Raw genomic sequence first — 21,958 nt, forward strand, 5'->3', positions numbered from 1 at the left:
CACATACTCCAGTTATACTTTATACCAATATGACATTTACTCTACCCTGATATTGTCTTTTATGAATGAATGAATGAATGAATAAATAAATAAATACACTGTACCGTAGGTAAAAGCACAGGGGAGAAAAGAGCCCTGCAGGGGAAAGTGGCTGCCGATGACCTGCCTCCTGTTTGTCCTGGTGGTGTTCACTTTTCTGAGTGAGTAACAAAACTCACCTGTTCATCGTTTCTGCAAAAGAAAAATCTTTAGAGATGTGGACAAATATGTTGGTAACTTTCCCATAAAGCACACAAAAAAAACAATGTTTCATTCTTCCTGAAAAGTTATTTATAGTCAGACTTAAATTTGCTAAAGATGCATGTTGATAAGCTGCAGATGTAGCAGAAAAATGAAGCTGCAAAAACGGTCAAAACATCTTAATTCAAGGATTATGTGTCAATTATGTGGCTTATTCCAGGAAGAAGGAGCACAACTTTTCAAATTATCCAGATCTTAATCCTTAATTTCAGAGGGGGACAAAAGTGTCATTGTGGGATTCCAAATTCAATTCAAAAAGTTTTTCCGGTGAACGTGTACCAACAAATGTTTCCACATCTGAAAATATGAACTGATAATTGTGTCACTCAGCGTTTGTTTTCTCCAAAGATATATTTTTAAACTATTGTATTGTTGACTTTGTATTTGCAGTACTTACACATAGGTGTGAGTGTGAGAGTGGATGGTTGTTTGTCTCCATGTATCCCTGGGATGGACTGTACCACTCCTATTAGCCCCATGTCAGCTGGGATTGGCACCAGCACCCCACTCGACCCTGGATGGATGGATGGATGGATGGATGGATGGATGGATATTTACCTATTGATGATACATAGCAGATTGTTACATTTAAAACCGTCGTAACAGTTTGGGATTTGGAAAGTTTTTTGTCGAAGCTTTCATCGTATTTTAGCACAAAGATGCTCATGAGTGTTTCCTGTCACTTTCTGGCTGAAGTGGGAAAAGTTGGCAAAGAGAGGAAGGAGGCACGGAATTATGTGAGAGAACAAATCATCAAAACATTCATAATTTTCTCAGATACAAAACAAAAGCAGTGACACGTCCTCGTTCTCTTTCAGGACGCTGACCTTTTGCCCTTGTCCCGGGCCGCGTGGCTGCTGGGTTCTCTGCTCTTCTGGACCATCTGGTTGCTCCTGCGTCTCCTTCAGCTGATGCTCTGGTTCATCAAAGGGCTGCTGTGGTTCATCTCCATCTCTGTGTCTCCACTGTGCTGCTGTTTGTCCTTCCTCCTGTCCTGTGTCCTGCTGCTCCTGCACTACTTATGTGATGCTGTGTATTTTGCCACCAGCAGCCCCGTGTATGTGTACGGCATGTGTCTCACTATTGTATTATTCCTGTTCATCTTCACATTTACCTGTGGAAACAGATGACAGCAGCAAAGGTTATGGTCTCACTTTCAGAAATACTAATAGTACACTTTATATCACAGGTGGAAAGTAATGAGCTACATTTACTCACATTACCATAATTGAGTAGGTTTTTGTGTACTTTAGTCATTTTAAAATATTTTTACTGAAATATACTTTTACTTAAATATGTTTTTTATGGAAGTACTGTGCTTCACTACGTTACTGAGTAACAAAATGTTGGCCTGAAATTGAAAAATAAGTAGAAATCACGCACTGGAAACTTTGGCAGTGAATGATAAGGACAGTTGAATGATGATGAGGACAGGTGAATGATGATGAAGACAGGTGAATGATGATGAGGACAGGTGAATGATGATGAGGACAGGTGAATGATGAGGATGGACAGATGAATGATGAGGACAGGTGAATGATGAGGACAGGTGAATGATGAGGACAGGTGAAAGATGTGGACAGGTGAATGATGAGGACAGGCGAATGATGAGGACAGGTGAATGATGAGGACAGGTGAATGATGAGGACCTGTAAATGATGAGGACAGGTGAATGATGAGGACAGGTGAAAGATGTGGACAGGTGAATGATGAGGACAGGTGAATGATGAGGACAGGTGAATGATGTGGACAGGTGAATTGGCCCCAATTAATGTCCCTGAGTGAGTGATATTTGTGAGCTTTGACCCATTTTGACTGACACTATTATGTGTTTACATATTATATTTTCTTAGCACTTTAATTTGTAAAGGTTTTGCCTTTAATTAAAAACAATTCATGTGAGATTTGTGTTCCCTTGTCCTTTTTGCACGACACAAGAAAGAAACAAAGAACCTAAAAAGTAACTAAGTAACGTTTACAACAAGCTACATGTTTTTATAATAATATGATGTTGGGGGCTGCATGTGGCCTGCGGGCTGCCAGTTTGGCACTTTAATTATTTATTTTTTTAAATGATGATTTAAAACCTTAACAGTAAAGATAAGGCAGTGCGTTAAATGCCCTCTGACACTGACGTCCCATAAAAAGTCCCCACACACTCTACAGCAATGTTAAATAATTAATCCAGTTATGCCGAGGTTCAAAGTACTCAAGTTTCTTCCCTTTGTTGAAAATAACTGCAGCGTTTCCTCATTCTCAGAGCAGCATTATAATTGAGAGGTAGAGAAAATGTTATCAGTGAACGTAGATTAGTGCTTATCATGACATCACATACAATAAAGAGAGAAGAACAAGGAAACTACAGAGGGAAATACCCTCACTGGGATCAGCTGAGTTTTCTCTTACCGTTAGGGACAATAAATATATACTGCTGGACGAACAAGTCGAGAACCAAAGCAGTCCTGGGGACACACAGACTGGACCATGACTGAGAAGCCCAGAACCCTCAAAAAGAGGGAAGCGTCAATCACAGCTCTGCCTCTGTACTACTCTGGACACCTGCTGATGAGAACGACAGACAAGAAGGTCAGCGATGTGAGATACGTGGAAATGAAGGTGAATTAATCAAAGAAATATGAGATGAAACAAATTGTACGACATGTGAATCTGCTTTAGGTTTGGTAAACCTAAACTAAACTGCACATTCACTTCAAAACAAATGAGAAAATGTCATTGTACAGTCATTGCTGATTGCTGCTAAATTAAAATGTTCATTGTGCAATAATTCCTTTCTGAAATGTGTCAGGGGACTAAAGAGGCCTTCACATATGTCCGCGGATATCTGTATTTCATCTTTGTTTGTAGAGTATGTTCAGGTTTCAGAATGTGAAATGCGATAAACAAAGCCACTTTTTATTTTATCGTGATTATACACTTATATGCATAATTTGGATCGTACTAATAATTATTCTGTAAAGTAACAATAAGTGCTGAAAAAATGTTGTAGAAGAAGACAAATCTACTGTTGTAAGTGAATGTGATTGTATACTTTCTGCCAGGGTGTGAACGTCAATGTTGCTTGAAAAAAATAAACTGAAAATTCAATTTATAATTTGTTTTAGGGTTTCAAGCGTCACTTCGTAGAACTACGTGGAAGCCAGCTGTTTCTGTACAAAAATGACGCACAGGAAACAGTAAGAACAAATCCCTTTGCTTTGAATGTCACTCTGTTTGTACTTAAAGGGCCACTTTTTTTTATTTACTGAATAATAATTTAAAAAATGGGTGAAACAGCCATTTAACTGCACTTTTGCATATCTACAGCTCAAAGTATGACAGTGATACCGATTCGCCTTTGATATGGACTGATGTGCTTAATCAAATCGCACATTTACGTTGTTTGTGTTCTCCGTCAGTACACAGAGATGCTGGACCTGGAGAAGGTGGAGTCCATGGATTTAACGAAACCCATTGCGGTGTCGAAAATCTTCACATTCACTCTATCAAATAAGGAGGTGCAGCTTAAGGTGTGGCGCGCTGGCACATTATTATCTATACAGTGTCTGTTGTCCGTGGAAACAAAGTTGTAAACTTGAGAAAATATCTTTCCCTTTCGTTGTGCGATGGTACAGGTGGAGAATCCTAATGAAGGAGAGGAGTGGAGGTGTTACATTAACACTATGGCCACAGTAAGCACACACACACACAATATCTGAGATCAAGCACCCACATATACAACACCTGCAAATTCTTTTATTTTGGAAAAGTAGAAGGGCCATAATAATCCATAAATTCTACTCTTTCCTTATAGAGGATGATTCCCAGTAATGCGATGCTGCTGCCTGGACAGTTGCTGGAGCTCAAGGATGCTCTGGATAAAGAGTTGAGTAGGAAAGGTCTGCCCAGGTTGCGTGCACCCGCCGTACCGCCACGACGCTTCCAACGATCACCCCCAGCCTCACCCTCACCCTCAGCCTTATCCTCATCACCCTCAGCCTCAGCCTCATCATCCTCTCCTCAACCAGCCGCAGCCAAGCCAAGCCCCAGCAACACAGACATGCCTGCGTAAGTGCTGCTACTTTTTGATACAGAAGCACTTTGTACAAGTTGTACTTTGAAAGTTGGGACTCTTTCAATTAACCCATAGAACACAGAGCGTTTAGGCTGCGTATTTACTTTCCATTAAGCGTACAGAACATACAGAGGCCATACTGACCAACTATATAAACACACCTGAGCAAAAAGTACTCATCAACAAGTAAGAACGTGAAAAAAAAACAACGCATTTTGTAATGCCTGAATATGTGATTAAAAAACACACACAGCTCCAGGATGTCCATATAAGGACTTGTGTATTATTCCCACGGCAATTTACCAAGGGTGCATAGGCGGGGTACACCCTGGACTGTTTGCCAGTCCATCACAGGACCACACATAGAGATAAACAACCATTCACTCACACCCTCACACCTACGGTCAAGTTTCCAATTCACCTAATCCCCAAATCTGCATGTTTTTGGACTGTGGGAGGGAAAGGAAGCCAGAGAACCTGGAGAAAACCCACGCACACATGGAGAGAACATGCAAACTCTGTGCAAAAAGGCCCTTGTTCCAACGGGGGGCTCAAACCCAGGTCTTCTTGCTGCAAAGGCAAGAGCGTTAACCACTACGCCAACCGTGTGGCCTAAAGGTTAACTTGTCAAATTGAACACCGACTGCACCATGACATTTCCAACAGGAGACGGATGTAGTCGTCAGTCAGGGCCAGTGAAGCACACGCTCTCTCAGTCACACTGTAGCCTTGTGCAGAATCCTGAGTCCTGACGTTGTGACATTGTCCTGTGAAGCAGACGTGGAGTTCCTGGAAGAAGACGTCATCTTGATGGGATGGGAGCACATGTCTCTACGTGCATGGCACCTTCACATAAATGCAAATGTTGTCTGACTAGTCTCAGATGAGGACTCGGAAACATTGTACAGGTAGCAGGAGTTAAGATTAGATTAACATTAGTTTCAACTTTGTTGTCATTGTGCAGAGACTAGAGACTTCTAGAGATAATGAAAGGCAGTTAGCCTCCAGGGGGAGGTTTGGAGCAGGTCGCTTTAAGAGGGGGGAGGGCAATTACAGTGGCAAGATGCTATTCTGTCTGCCACTTGTTGGCTGTAGCTGGTTATGCGGGTTAGGGTTAGGGTTTGGGATTCTGAATGGCCCTTAAATTCAGGGCCATTATAACTCATTTAAATTTGGGACCTTGCGGTCGGAATTGACGTTTGTTGATACAAAGTCTAAAGATGAGCTGGGCTATTCCAAGTGTCAGTTTATTGCACATCATTCTTTACATCGTTTTGAATAGCCACTGCATGCCTGTGTTTGTTGGCGTGTTGTTGCAAAATCCGCTGACTCATTTTAATTCAGGGAAGTCAGTCATAATAATCACCCACACATCTTGCACCCGCTTATCCTCTCAGGTAGCCCACAGCGCTGTGTGAGTGAGAGGGGGCGTGGCTACAGTAGAGCAGCGAAAGCCAATGTGTGTTTCCTTAATTTTAACAATATATTTAACGGTATCTTTAGCATTACTTGTCCAAACAACGTCAAACTTGGCACTGCGCTTACTCCTGCCCGTAGCATGACACTTGTTACGTTTGAACTCAATCAGATTACCGGTTCGAGAGATATACGAATAACACACAGACGTTCCAGCGATTTATACTGTAGATAGATGACCACATTAGGGTTTGATATTCACTCAGCAGTTTCTACACTTGGCTTTTACACAGTGAGATTTTTCCTGATCTTTTCACAATATCGTACTGGAGATGGTTAGAGACTTTGACCCATCCTTGACTCGCCAGTTAAGCTGCTAATTGTGGAACCTTCCTGAACAGCTTCACTTGAATATCAGCAAATTATGGATGTCGGTTTTTAATCGCATTTTGAGAAAGAAACCTTTTTCTTTACCGTTTAACACGGAAAACACAAACATCCAAACAATCCAATCGTTGTTATCAAATGTATTTTGTCCTTTGCTCTGAACATACTGAACTTGATGAACTGTACCTGGAAATGAGGAGTCGTCGTTTCTCTCCCATAAATCCTGCAGGTGTTTCTTCAATGTGACACGTCAGGAGGCCGAGGCCATGCTGCAGAAACATCCAGAGAAAGGCAACATCATCCTCCGTCCGTCCTTAGATGGAAGCCACGCCGTGACCCTCAGGCTGCAGCTGGACAGGTGAAATGTCACAATTACTCAATGATTCAAATAATGTTTTGTCTTATGTGACCAGCATCGGTAACCATGACATGCTGGGTAAACAGTGGATATCTTACTTTAATTAAAATGTAAATAAAGCTCCTCCTCCTCCTTGTGTTTCAGTGGACCTGTCATGAGGAATTACAAAGTGAGCCGCAAACTCTCGGGTCACTTCATCATCCACCTCGATACACCGGTGAGTGTTTCAGCTTTAACTTTGAACTCATGTGGACACAAATCAAACATCAGGTCATCAGTGGCAGGAAATGATGACATCTGAGATGGTTACATTTGGAAAATTAAAAAACAGGCAGTGGTGGAGTGGATTGATTGACATTATTTCTCATAGCCTGATGTTGACATTTTTAAAATCTTTCTAAGATGCAGTCTTTTTTTTTTTTCAATCAGGAACCTGAGATATATGTCTCCTTTAAGGATTTCATAAAATCCATAAAATGAAGATATCATCATGAATAAAGTTTTATACATATATATATATATATATATATATATATATATATATATATATATATATATATATATATATATATATATATATGATACGTTTGTTGTATTTGCGAAACTTAAGAACTGCATAAAAGAAAACAGTTGACATTTCATAGCCGTTGACAAAGTAAAACACAGAAAAACACCCACAAACACACCTGTAGGCCTATTTACTGGTGTTACATTCAATTCTAACTCTCCTGTTGCTTGCTGTCGTCTCTGTAGGTGACCGTCAACACCTTGACCGATGTACTCGATCACTTCCTTGAAACGTTGGAGCATCGTCTCTGTCCTTACTCTGAATCATCCAACATCTACGACACTCACATGGGTGAGAGCACAGCTTTGAGACAGAGCCCGTGTTTGAGCGCGCAGCTCCTCACACATTATATTCATTTGTGCCTTCGACAGACACACGTCTTGTCCAAATGTGCAACAGTTCACCTTCAAATATACCATGGGGAGAAGTGAAGCCCATGAAGCGGTCACAGGAGAAGGTGATCCTCACTGAAGCCGAGCACGATTACCTGGCTCCCGATGATGCCCAAAATCCAAAGCCAGGTGAGTATGAAACCCTGCTGCGCTCCATGAAGGAATAACTTTAAATGAATGACTCTTGTTGTCATGTTTTTGTTCCAAACTAGATCTGGAGAGCGTGGTTCTGCAGAAGGAAGTCATGGATGCATGCTCGAATGAGAGAAGCTTCATTAAAGAGTCCAGTGGCAAAGTCGGGTGGAGCTGAGTGACAACAGAAAGTTTCCCCTTGGATCTGAAAAAAACATCTGCTAATTTTGTAACGTGACGTTTTTAATGTATGGATTCACTTTTCACTCTAAAAATGAACTGAATTTTAACGTCATATTTCCTATTTACTGAGCAACAACTTATCAACAAATGAACTCCTATTGTTACTGTACAACTAATAATGCTTTATTGCAATTCCTTTGACAGAGTCTCATTGATATTGAGGGTAATGTTATGTTTATTACGCATATGATGATGTTTTCAAACAAAAACTATATATAAAAAAAAAAAAAAAAGTTATTGTTCAGTAGTAAATGAGATCAATTCAACAGTTGAGGTGGTTAGATTGTGGAAAACTTTTAGATTCACGGTTCATACTTTAAACTAAACAGTTAGTCTATATTCTGTATTTGACGACGACTGTTATCGAATCGTTTTACGTTACTTTTAATCGTTTGCCAAAAGATGAAATCCCCGGTGTCGGACGATCACATGACGTCCAAGGATGAAACTGTAAATACACACACAAAAAAAAACCACAAAGATGATGTAAAACCATAACAATAAATTCAGGATACTCATTATTCTTTATTTTTTTTTCCACACACAGGAGTAATCCAACATAAACATTTTTAATATTATAATGATTCTTTTATAGTTTTGTTTTTTTCCCCCCATGGAGATTGTGTTTTCATCATTGTCACCAATATCATGGATCATGTTATAAGTTTAAAAGTTTAAGGATCATTCATCACTCGGTAAAGACAGCAAGACTGTGAAAAATCTTCGATAAAAAAAGGAAAAACAAAGACTCCCTTTCGTTTCAAGAGTATAGTGCCTCTTCTTTTTGTTAAAATCCCTCCCACTCGCTCATTTTCTTACATTCTCACCCGCTTACGCTCTCGTGTAGCAGCCTTTAGTGTGCGAGAGGACGAAATAAAAAATATCTGCAATAACTTAACATCTCAGGATTTAAAAAAAAATAAAACAAGAAACGGAATAAATTAAGAGGATCTGTGATCCTCAATCACAACAACCGTCCTCCACTGCTGCTGCTGTAACGTTACTTCTCGGTGAGTGAGAGCTGGAGAATCCGCTCCAACTCCTCCTCTTCCTCCTTCTGCTTCCTGTGACAAAAAACAAGACGGAACACGGAATAATAAAATCAGTATTTTTGCTATTTTATCTTTTATACTGGCTAATTCGACTCAGTTACCATGTTAATGGTGCTAACCAGAATGACAGAAAATGTCCTCCACTATATACTGATCTCAAACTTTGTTCTGCAGATTAAATAAAAACATAAAACCCCCAGAGAAAAACTGTTCGAGAAGTCTCCAGAGCTTCGAAAGAGAAATAATTATTTAAATGAGCATCATCATCATCATCATCATCATCATCATCATCATCATCATCTTTGTCATGACAGAAAAACAAGCTCTCACTCTGAACAGCATCATCATTTCAAGGGCTCCTACTGTTCTCAGTTAACTGAAGGAACAAATAGGCCATAAACTGCAAAAAAGAGATTTAGTTCATCATAACAAGACAAAGAAAAGCAGCAAAAATGTTGTGTCTGAGACACTGGATCCAGCAAATGTTTAGTGTTTCTTTCTTATCTTTATTCTAATTGATATTAACCGATTGTCAGGACTAGGGTGAGGTACTGATCTATACCTGGACCTTCATACCGATTATTAACCTCGCCCACATGGAGCAACTTTCAGCTCTCATATATCACTATATCATTATCTCCACATAACTTCATTCATTTAACAAGCACGGTTCACATTCATGACAGGAAGTGTCTTGTATCTGAACGCGACTGTCCTCTCTCGACACACAAAGACATTTTTGAAAGCAAGGCAAGTTTCATTTGTCTCGCACTATTCATACACAGGGTAACTCATAGTTAATGTATTTGTGAGATGAGTTGATACTGAAGTGGGACATATGTAAGACAAGAGACACACACATTTAAACACCTTTGCTCCGTCTCTAATCCTGACTTCCTGCAAACCTCGAGACAAACGATCATGAACACAGATAAGATCTTAATCAGAAAGTATGCTGCAAGCTCATTGGCTCACTGACACTGAGGAAATCAACCATTTAGGCACAGAAATCTGATCAATCGTTCGATAACCAGCAATCGTCAAGACAGAGATTACCTCCTGGCTTCACCTCAATATCTCACCATTAATCTCTACAGATGTGACACCAACTACATCCAACCAAAAGCTCAATATGTCAAACTGCTCTAAACCGCCTCCGTGTTCCCCTCTCGCCTCACCTGTCCAGCAACTCCTGCTCCCTGCACGACAGCTCCATGGCGATGCGCAGCTGCTCGTCGAAGCTCGTCCCCATGCCAAAGTCTCCGGGCAACTGCGGCTCGGTCCCCGTGCTGAAGGAGAGCGGGGAATTGGCGGTGGGCTCCAAAGGCGAGACAGAGGAGGGCAGGCTGGGGTCAGCCGTGTCTTCTTCCTCTCTGCTGACCAGCGAGATGGACAGAGACTCCTGGATCGCTCTGGGGAGAGAAACACATAAAGGTTATTTTGTATTGAAACTATAGAGAGATTAAAAATAAACAAACCATTGTAAAATTAGTTTACATAATGTTGCTTAGAGCGTAGATAACGTCACGAGTGCTCCAGGTTGGACAGAAATCCAGAAAAGCTTGGGTCAGGTTCGGACGTGTCAACTGACAACTTTTGAATACTGTTCAAAAGTTTTGGATCACCTATACAATTTTTGTTGTGTTTTCCATATAAAGACACTTTTATTCATCAAAAGAGTTGTAAAATGAATAGAAAATATGGTCAAGACATTGACAAGAATAATGATTTTTATGTAGATATTCCATTAAAAACCAGACGTTGGCAGGTAGAATACTCGTTTACCACACTAACAATACATAGAGTGTATTTTGGGTTAATTTTATGTTATATTAATTGAAAAAATAAAGTGCTTTACCTTCCTTCCTTTCCAATAAGGACATATCCAAGTGTCCCCAAACTTTTGAACGGTAACGTACATTTATTTTAATAAGGTTTAAACGCTCTCATGTCACTCAGTGACTGCATACAGGAAGTGATTTGTGTATTGTGAAGACCACCAGAGGCAACAGCAACACTGCGCTAGTAAAGCAAGACAGTTAGAAACGGGCTGGAGTACGATTGAAAAGCCACCTAGCAGCCTTAGCTCCTCGAGCATGCCTCTGCAATCACAAAGGAATCCCGCTTCTGTGGCTCTTCCAATTTTCATGGAGTTTTTCCTCATCATTATTACCTCTAAGGATAAAGGATGTCAAGACTGTGAGGGCCTAAGGACAGAGGGTGTCAAGACTGTGAGGGTCTAAGGACAGAGGGTGTCAAGACTGTTAGGGTCTAAGGACAGAGGGAGTCAAGACAGCGAGGGTCTAAGGACAGAGGGAGTCAAGACAGCGAGGGTCTAAGGACAGAGGGAGTCAAGACATCGAGGGTCTAATGATAGAGGGTGTCAAGACTGTGAGGGTCTAAGGACAGAGGGTGTCAAGATTGTGAGGGTCTAAGGACAGAGGGTGTCAAGACTGCGAGGGTCTAAGGACAGAGGGAGTCAAGACTGTGAGGGTCTAATGATAGAGGGTGTCAAGAATGTGAGGGTGAGGACAGAGGGAGTCAAGACAGCGAGGGTCTAAGGACAGAGGGAGTCAAGACAGTGAGGGTCTAATGATAGAGGGTGTCAAGACTGTGAGGGTCTAAGGACAGAGGGTGTCAAGATTGTGAGGGTCTAAGGACAGAGGGTGTCAAGACTGCGAGGGTCTAAGAACAGAGGGTGTCAAGACAGCGAGGGTCTAAGAACAGAGGGTGTCAAGACTGCGAGGGTCTAAGGACAGAGGGAGTCAAGACTGTGAGGGTCTAATGATAGAGGGTGTCAAGACTGTGAGGGTCTAAGGACAGAGGGAGTCAAGACAGCGAGGGTCTAAGGACAGAGGGAGTCAAGACAGTGAGGGTCTAATGATAGAGGGTGTCAAGACTGTGAGGGTCTAAGGACAGAGGGTGTCAAGATTGTGAGGGTCTAAGGACAGAGGGTGTCAAGACAGCGAGGGTCTAAGGACAGAGGGAGTCAAGACAGCGAGGGTCTAAGGACAGAGGGAGTCAAGACATCGAGGGTCTAATGATAGAGGGTGTCAAGACTGTGAGGGTCTAAGGACAGAAGGTGTCAAGATTGTGAGGGTCTAAGGACAGAGGGTGTCAAGACTGCGAGGGTCTAAGGACAGAGGGAGTCAAGACTGTGAGGGTCTAATGATAGAGGGTGTCAAGAATGTGAGGGTGAGGACAGAGGGAGTCAAGACAGCGAGGGTCTAAGTACAGAGGGAGTCAAGACAGTGAGGGTCTAATGATAGAGGGTGTCAAGACTGTGAGGGTCTAAGGACAGAGGGTGTCAAGATTGTGAGGGTCTAAGAACAGAGGGTGTCAAGACTGTGAGGGTCTAAGAACAGAGGGTGTCAAGACAGCGAGGGTCTAAGAACAGAGGGTGTCAAGACTGCGAGGGTCTAAGGACAGAGGGAGTCAAGACATCGAGGGTCTAATGATAGAGGGTGTCAAGACTGTGAGGGTCTAAGGACAGAGGGAGTCAAGACAGCGAGGGTCTAAGGACAGAGGGAGTCAAGACAGTGAGGGTCTAATGATAGAGGGTGTCAAGACTGTGAGGGTCTAAGGACAGAGGGTGTCAAGATTGTGAGGGTCTAAGAACAGAGGGTGTCAAGACAGCGAGGGTCTAAGAACAGAGGGTGTCAAGACTGCGAGGGTCTAAGGACAGAGGGAGTCAAGACTGTGAGGGTATAATGATAGAGGGTGTCAAGACTGCAAAGCCTTTCAAGGCAAATGTGTCTGATGTTGGGCTATATGAATAAAATTGACTCGACAGCCCTGCGACTCTGGAATGACAGGAGATAAAGCTCACAGAATCAGTAACTTCTTAAGACCCATATTTGAAGACTGGCATTCATGTGATTTAGTTTAAACCTTTATTTCCACTAGTATTTTGCTTTTATTCCTTGTTGTCACGGTTTTTCTTTTGGCTAGTATGTCAAAGCATGTTGTAAACTCTGTAAATGACAGCATCAGCCAAGGCTCATGTAGTGCACAGCATGCAAGTTACATACTGCAGCTTTAAACAAAGACAGACATCCTAAATAGAAATGTCACTGCTGGGTTTCATTACAGGATAACTGGGAGACACTGTTCCCAAGAGAATGTGTAGTGAAAGAGATAATCACTGAATTCTATTTGGAGAGGTTTAATTAAATTACTTCACAAGCCAGACATTTTCCTGAATAAGAACCATGAACAGGCAGCTGTTCACTATGGTAACAGCTACACATCCATCTACTGTAAATAAACTCAACATTCATGCCGACATTTATCTCTAGTACCGAGTGTAGAATAAAAGACAGATGGTTTTATGGTTATATATATGCTGACTGTAACACTGCTAATGTATAACTGACAATCTATTGACCTAGAGCCGTCACTTCGGTTCATGCAGGGTGAACCTGCCCGTAAAAAGGTAATTCAAGGTGAAGCTGAGCTCTCACCTCTCCAGCTGAGAGTCTTCCTCGTACAGTGGAGACTGTGGCACTGGGCGGGTGTTAGTCAGAGCCTCCCAGATAGTCACCTGAAAACCAGACATACATGTTTAACCTGTCATCATGAGCATGGGAATCCTAAAAGGGACACACTGCCACTAATAAATAAAGAGATCACTGGCAGGCAATCTGTGAAAAGAAAGAACCAAACACATTTACCAACACCAGGTACAGGCAGTGGTCATGACAGAATGTAATTTTTTTTTGTGACCTGAAACTAGGGGTAACTGACAGAATATTAGTTAACTTAATATAAGTTCCTCCATCTGACACATAATTGATAAATTATTTGACCGACAGGCTTGGGTCTGACCTGGTCGCTCTCAGTGCCAGCGTCCAGCAGACTCTGTTGGATGGCGAACTGCAGCAGGTTGTCGTCCTCGTCCCTCATCGGCTCGCTGCGGCCCGGGCCGAGGGTGGTGTAGTCGGGAGGAGGCTCAAACACTGAGGGGTCCACCTCACAGTGGAAGGGAGGTGGAGACTGACCTGAGATAAGATGAGAAGATCACTGGAACTAGAAGACAATTCTTCTAGTTCCAGCATCACTGGAACTAGAAGACAATTCCAAATCTACTAATGTAGTTTTTTAATGGAAAAAGTGCTTTAATATGTTAACTTAATTTTGTACCATGATACGTAGCCAATAAAATAGATCTGTATTAATCATGGACTAGTTTTATGGTGAAAATGGTCCATTATAAGTCTTTATAAGTAGCCAGATGAACAAATTGACATCTCGAGAAAGCACTCTGAGAGCAAAAACCTCCACCAAGGCCACTCAGTTTCCCACAGTGTCAATAGGCTTTTTTTAAAATACTCAATCCAGATATATATTACCATTCGGGCTGAAACAATTAATCGATTATTAAAAGTCATTGGCTGCCACTGACGTTTATAGACATCAATTGGTAGTTTTAGTGTTTACATAGTTATAGAACACACCGTTTTGTGGGTCTTGGAAAATCAGTCAATGCTGTAAAACACTTGGCAGTTCTGCGTTGAAAATGTCTGGCAGCGATTAAAATGATAAGTGTTTTTTTAAATAATTCGATTTTCCAGCTTCTTAAATGTGAATATTTTCTGGATTCTTTGCTCCATATAACAAAGAAATAATTAAAACTGAATAATTTTTACTTGTTCAACTCTAAAAATAATAATTAGTTGCAGCTTTAATTGCCATAAAAAAGTATATAATAACCTAAATCCACAGTAAAGTACACTGCTCACAAGCAGAAAAGCAAGACTGTCACATCCATGTTTGATTGACGTGTGCGTCCATAGTTACCAGCTTCTCCGGAGCTCTCTGGTTTGTGGACCGTCACCGAGCTGACCGGCTCATCGCAGCCGCACAGGTTACTGAACGTCACTCTGGCGTTCAACACGTGAAACAGGGGAATCTCTGGAAGGCAGTGAGTGAGTTGATGAAGTCAGACACAGCATTGTCACCACAAAATAGAGCGCTTTAAAAAGAGGAGACTGGATTCTTGACGCGACCGCTCACTCTCACCTATCTTGACAGGGAAGCCTGGCGGCAGGCGAAGGGTTATGAAGTCACGCAGCTTGGCGAAGTGGGCGTTGGAGATGGCCATGAGGTCGATGATGGGCGTCACCTGCTCGGCCAGGGACAGAGGGTGACTCTCACTCAGCCACAGGGTCGCTTTAAACCTGCAGAGGAGGTGGAAACGGTCTGGTCATTTCACGTGCTACTGATCTGGTGACGTTTATCAATGATGATTGATTCATGCCCAGGGGGATTTTTTCATCAATGTATACAAGTAATCGGATAAATATGGACACACCTTTTATCATTTAAAACATTCTGCCTCTGCAGTCTCGTTGACAAACTGATGGATGAGATACTATTTTCTATATTTCCCCTTAGCTATTAGCTCTGAAAACAGCGCAGAATTGCATTTTCACGAAACAGACTTTATACACAGCATGCTTTTTGTCCAAATCTGCCCAAATGCCTGCTTTCAAAATATATAATACTCTGTGTTTTAACTTTCTAAATTAATCACCAACTATTTAGATAATCGATTAACCGGTTTGAAGCTTTTGGTATGATTAAAACAAGATTCCTGATCGTTTTAGCTTCTAAAATGTGAATATATTCTTTGTTTCTTTGTTCCACATTAAACAAAGAAATCATTTTGGTTTGTGGACAAAACAAGACATTCAAGAACAACATTTCCAGGTTTGACAAACACTGATTAATATTTTTTGACATTTTATTAATCAAACGATTAATTGTGAAAAAATCGTTAGTTGCAGCTCTAGTTTTAACCACTTGACGTTCACCTTCCTCTGCCATTTTGCTCAATCTTTGTTCTCCCATATTTCAAAGCGGCGTTGCTATCATATGTAAAAGTTAAAAAAAAAGTTTTTTCCTTGTAGAAAATTTACTGACCGTCCATGTTTGGAAACATGTGGCTTTAATCGATTTGACGACACCCATAATGTTGTCACTGGTTCATCTCACCTCTGGACTTTGCTGGTGAGCTCGGTGGGACGTCCAATGTCTCGGCCATTCAGGTTAAACTCTGGGTTGAAGTATTCCTCAGCTGTGATAGCCGTGGGGTTGTGCGGACTGGCACACTGGGACACGTTACTCTGACAGAAATAAAAAAAAACACAGTCAGAGAGGAAGTGATGCGACCTACAGTTTGAGAGGAGGTGGCAGGTGAAGTGGGTGAATGCACAGGTTCTGTGGAGACTCTCACCCCATTGTGAGCTGTGTGCTGCTCAGCAATCCCCAAGAAGGACTGTAGAGGCGTCTTTGAGCCTGAGTGGCAACAACGTAGAGGGATTATTAACAAAGCAATGTTAAGCTTCTATTCTAATCTAGAGCATTATATTCAGTTTGAGAAATAACACCATAACATACAAATGTCTGTACTGTGTAATGATTATTTAAAGCTATAGTGTGTAACTTTTAGTGATCTCTTTTGCTTTTGTTAATGTTCTGCTTCCGTTTGGTCTTCATAAACAGACAAAAATGCAACACTATTGTGTCATTCATATATCAGAACTGACCGTGGGAGTGTTTGTGTGTATACAGCAGCAGCAGCAGTACAGGTGGGGGCAAGAAGTGTAACTACTAGGTTTTTCTGAGCAGTATAATATAAAAGAATAGAATAGAATAGCTTTTATTTGTCATTATGCAGATATACAATGAAACTGGACGGTCAGAATTCACTGGTTAAACACTTTGTGGACACTTCCTTGTGTTTTCACTCGTACTCCGACCTGCTTGCAGCTGCCTCGCTTTACTAGCACAACGTTGCTGTTGCCTCCGTCTTAATCAGTAATTGTGTCAAGTCATTTGACAATGCTTTGAAAGTAACAATCATGTTTATATTTGTAAAGTATTATGCTATACAGTTTTCATGTTTCAACATTTTTTCCTACACCTTGTGTTATTTCTCTGCAGTTTTTTTCTGCACAGTGATTTCAGGGTGACGACCTACATCCAGCGTGTTAGCGAATTCACCTTTGCTTCTCGACTTGTCCTGGTCAGAGAGATGCTCCGTCCTCGAGCGAGTCACCAGCTCCACGTTGGTAGCACTGTAAACCTGAAAAGGGTGACGTACAAACAGAAGAACACACACTTAACACTTTAAATTAAAGCTTAATCAAGCAAAACTAATGCGTATTAAGTGAAAACTGAGGCAAAAACATTCTGTTAGAGTGAGAAACAGACTGTGAAATGCCAAAGAAATTTGACTCTGTTCCTGTACACAGTTTGTGTAACAGCCAGTCCTGATATTATAATGTGCTCACAATTAATTGACTTTTTATAATGGGATCAAACAACATGTGTTACTCTTTTATATGTTTTTAATCTTTGTCAATTCAGACATGTACATGTCTCGTTGCGTTTGCTACCTCTCATACCTTGGCTTCATATCCACTGACCACCTCGCTCTTCTCAGAACGCCAGCCCCAGATCCCCGACTTGTTTCTAAGGAAGCAAAGAGGAATTAAAACTCATGGCACGGAATCACATACAGGAATATTAACTGATGGGGATGTGAGTTTTATATGTGCCTGAAATAACACCGTAATCTAATTTAAACGCAGTTTTCTCATGATGTGACAGAATTAAAAATTTTGATTAAAATATTCAATTTCTGACCATAAACCCTCCTACAATTCCATGTCATATTGCACTACAATTTCTAAACAGAATGACTAATCATGTATAATAAGAGAAAAGCTCCACTGAACCCAAACTAATGAATATCAAGCAAGCATAAAGTACACAACCAAGTGTTAAAACGATTCTGGTTTGTTACCGTTCAAAGGCAATGTTGCGTGTGTTAAGGTGTGTGGAGACAATGGGCGACGTCAGTCTCTGTGCTGTGTTCTCCTGTGACGGCTGCATGGCTGCCAGGAGGGAGGGCGCGTCACGAGGAGACAATACAAGCGGCTCCGTGTACACAACCTGCTTCTCGTGATCCACCTCCATCACCACCGCCCCGTCATCTGAGAGGCACAGAAAAGGTTGGTATTATCGAGCGACTCACAATGTTGTATTCTTACCATTGAAGGCCTGACCATCAACATCCATCTGGACTGCTGGGTTATTTGTATACTGTACCTGTGAAGCTGTTCTAGGAGCTTTACAGTACACACCTCCACCCTTGAAGATGTAGCTGCGTCGCCCTTTTAGCCACGTCATGTGTTCAAAACCAAGGAGTGTGGTGTCCACGCGGAGGCATGAGCCGCTCTTCCACACCCGGTAGACATCACTGGGACACACCTTCGACACCAAGGGCACTGAGAGGGGAGTTGAACAGGAGCAGAGACATTTTAGGAACAGAAGACAAACAAGGAACGTGTGATGGGGGGAAAAAAGGCATATTTACATGGAAAGCTTAATGAGAGTTTTCTAACATCAAAGATGCAACAAAATTACACTTTTGTGAGGGTCATATTCACAAAATATACTATCATCCATCACAGTGCTGATAGAATTCTGAATAACAACAAAAGATTGGCTTAAAAATGTGTCTCTTGAAGTCATCAGCAACTGAAAAGAACACATAAATACTGGTTGATAATGATCCGAAAAATGTTAAGATGCATCGTGTAAATAAGGAACATCTCAAGGGGATTTCAGAATACTCAAAGCACAGTGAGGCACAGTAGACGACTGAGCAGTCAAACATTTTACAGACAACACTTTGGGAATTTAGAGCAGGTTACATTGTGAAGTCACACTTCTCTCGGTCTCTGAAGCTGACAGCAAACAATCACACTTGTCTTTCACAGTCCGCTCAACGACAGCTGCTCATGGCGTTGGAGCTGTCCAACCACTGTGGTGCTGAATCTGACCACTCTAAAAACACAATAGGCTACTTTTGACGCCGCTGCGTGCGCCATTAAGTCACACAATTTGAAATCTAATTATTAAACGTATATGGATAAAATCTGAATGTGCAAAAAAAAATGATTTACTACTAGCGTCCAGAGCAAAGTCACACCGACAGAATACATTGGATTTAAGTCACTTCAGCTTGTTCATGTAAACACAGACTCCTTGAAACACACTCACCCCAACTGGTGAACTCCCACTTCATCTCCACATAGAAGTCCCGAGCCTGGAGCACAACAAGAAAGGAAACTCTTCTTTACAGAGAGAAAAGCTAAAGTCTGTCCTCCTTTAGCACATTAGTGTATCAGGGTTAATAAAGTTGAAGATTTTGCGAAAAAACTGGTAACATCCAGTGACCATACTACCACTAAAAAAAAAAAGAACAGAGATGAAGTGTGTAGTTCTGTGCAACAGGTAAGTTGTCAGGACTTCTCATCAAAGGCTGTTTCACCTGTCTTAGTTTGCTGAGCAGCTCTGGGATTCCTGCCAGTCTCTCAGTGGCACGCTTGAAGTCTCTGTACTGAAGCACCAGCTGAACCAGCTCGGGGTCCCCAGTGCTCACAGCCTCCTGCAAGACTGACACATACAGAACATACACATTAAGTACAAACTGAAAAGAGTAAAACTTCTTTGTAAAAAAAAAACCCTTGACAAAATACAACTCATAGCCATGTTGTCAGCTCAAATATGATTATTTGCCCATACAAATACACACTGCTATGATATACACTACATATGTATTACAGGGTATCAAATAAAGCACTGGTGTGGTCAATTCAAAACCTTACAAAACCGTGTGTATGTTTTTCATGTAAGTGTATGGAACATGACTTGCCTTTTTTTGTAGGGGGAGGGGAGCATAACGTGTACATGTGTGCAAAGAAGACAAATGTAACTCTTTTATATTTACTACCAGCTTTCCATGAATTTAAGTAAAAGATGTAAGACTCATTCATGTTTATTCTATCCAAGATCAGCCACCTACATGCTGAAAAAAATCCCAGAAAACCATTTCAGGGAAGCTCAGCTAAGCACCTGACGGCCATTGTGGGGTTGTGGCCTGATTGCAGTACTTGAACTTAAAAATGCCTAAAAAGGGTGTTTCTTCAAGATAAGCTGCACATTTTAGAGTGACCTTTTATTTTGACCAGTCAAAATCTCACCTGTGCAATAATCATGCTCTTCAATTGGCATCTTGCTATGTCTCACCTGCCAGGTGGATGGATTCTTGTAATAAAAATGTAGTGCTCATTAGAATAAAAATATATATATATAATTCGACCAAAATATAAGCAAATCAAAAGAAATTTCTATGTTTTGCTTACCAGGGCACAGATGCAAAAAGGTACAAAATATGTCTTCAAATATTTGCAAAACTGATTCTTATTTTAAATTAATTCAGGTCTTCAGAACATGCATAGTTGCGTTTTTAGAGAGTGCGTTAAAACAAATTGTAAAGAGAGTATGTGCAGCCCAGGGAACTGAGAGTGCAAGAGTGGGTCACACTCACTGGTCCACCCCAGTGCGTTGCAGTATGTCGGGTCTGCAGCGTGTCTGAGCAGCACACGGGCTGACTCCAGGTGGCCCAGGCACACGGCTAACTCCAGCGGGGTGCGCCCCCTCGGATCCAGGCGCCCCGCATCCTGCTGCAGAACCAAACACACAGCAGCATCAGCGCAATGCAGTGCGACAAACCAAACGCACCTTAAAAAAAACACACACACAGCATAAGCACCAAGCCTTCATACTCACCTCTTTATTTTGCAGTTCTCTATCGAGCTCCAGATACTGATTGTTCCAGACCAAAAGATGCAGGGGGAATGCTTCGTTTGCCATGGCTGTCGCTGACAGTCAAACAATAGTTAAACTGAATTTTTTGCTAAATCCGAGAACAGATTCTCGTGAAACCGCCACAGACAACGCTGATCCACACAGCTGCCTGCTAGCTTAGCTAGTTAGTTCGTTTGTGCGAACACCTATTGGGTGTCAGTGGGAAAACCTGCCGCTAAGTAAATACTTTACACATAACGAGAAGACGGCAAACAAAGCACGGAGCTGTGTCTATTTAAATTAGTGGGCTGAGTTAGGAGCGCTAACTCAGCCCACTAATTTGATGTAGTTACGGTTAGCCAACAGCTAGCAGGGGTAACATTAGCTAACTGGCTAACAACAACAGTGTTTCCTGCTTCTCCATTCTGCCCGAAGTAAGACAACTGGTTCAGCGGCTCTTAAACGAACCTTCGAGTCACTCACTTCTATACGATGCATGTGTTCGTGCGGGAAAAAAGGTAAATAAAAGAGATAGAAAGGGAAATGGCGAACAGCTGGATGGAGTGAGTGAGCTAACTGTGTGGTGATGCTGCGGCGGCACCCATTCCCTGTTTATATGGCAGCCTCGTCATGGTCTGTCAAAACAAAAGCATTCACCCACTTTTACATCCAGGTCACTCGTGTAGTGTAGTGGGCGTCCACGATGCTGTTAAAAGCATGTGATGCTACAGCACAGCGAGTCCTGCGTGGATTACCTGGTCCGTGTAACAAAACCACAACTGTCCTTGGTGACAGCCACCTCTGTCAGGAGGAGATGTGTTTACTGCAGCATCCGTGGGACTGTCTTCATTTGGTCATCTATGACAAGCCGTTTTAACACCTTTGACTACCTGGGATTAACATTACATACATCAGCATCATTATTGTAATTAAAATGCAGTTCAAAATTACAGATGGATATCTGTAATTACGTTTTCACTCGCCAGATCTCTAATTAGCTCTGGCAGTTTTGACGAGGCAGAGATTGATAATTCCAGTTTGAGATATTTTGAACACATCCCAATCCCAATTCCTATATGATAATTTTTGCTAGTTATAATCTAAAAACTACAATATATGCTTTTGCTTGAGGGAAGCTGAATATATCTTGTACTAGAGTAATGACTAGTCAGAATCAAATCATATAATTAATCAAACTGGAATTATTACTGTCCTTGCAAATATTTACAATTCCCAGAGAAACCACATACTGATGAAAAGGAAGAATAACATCCAAAGAGGAAATTGAAATATGAATACTGTATCTAATAAACAGACCAACTTTAAATGTAAGCACAACCTGCCAGATGCATCACTAATTCCCAGGTCACTGGG

The 21,958-nt window shown here is 41.5% G+C and overlaps 1 protein-coding gene across 1 annotated transcript; it reads right to left on the reverse strand.

Annotated features, from left to right (window-relative positions):
• Nucleotides 1-8,495: 8,495 nt before the first annotated feature.
• ankrd13d (ankyrin repeat domain 13 family, member D) lies at nt 8,496-20,725 on the reverse strand. The gene is made up of 16 exons (XM_083891573.1): nt 20,567-20,725; nt 20,325-20,460; nt 19,266-19,390; nt 18,995-19,040; nt 18,073-18,216; nt 17,733-17,922; nt 17,332-17,398; nt 16,928-17,009; nt 16,158-16,219; nt 15,917-16,047; nt 14,942-15,099; nt 14,720-14,833; nt 13,748-13,920; nt 13,384-13,463; nt 10,099-10,332; nt 8,496-8,932 (listed from the first exon to the last, which is right to left on the reverse strand). The coding sequence occupies exons 1-16, from the start codon at nt 20,648-20,650 to the stop codon at nt 8,869-8,871; spliced, it is 1,890 nt and encodes a 629-aa protein (XP_083747699.1). The 5' UTR covers nt 20,651-20,725; the 3' UTR covers nt 8,496-8,868.
• Nucleotides 20,726-21,958: the final 1,233 nt, after the last annotated feature.

This window comes from Microchirus variegatus (genome assembly GCF_963457635.1).
Source record: "Microchirus variegatus genome assembly, chromosome: 6".
Taxonomy (NCBI): domain Eukaryota; kingdom Metazoa; phylum Chordata; class Actinopteri; order Pleuronectiformes; family Soleidae; genus Microchirus; species Microchirus variegatus.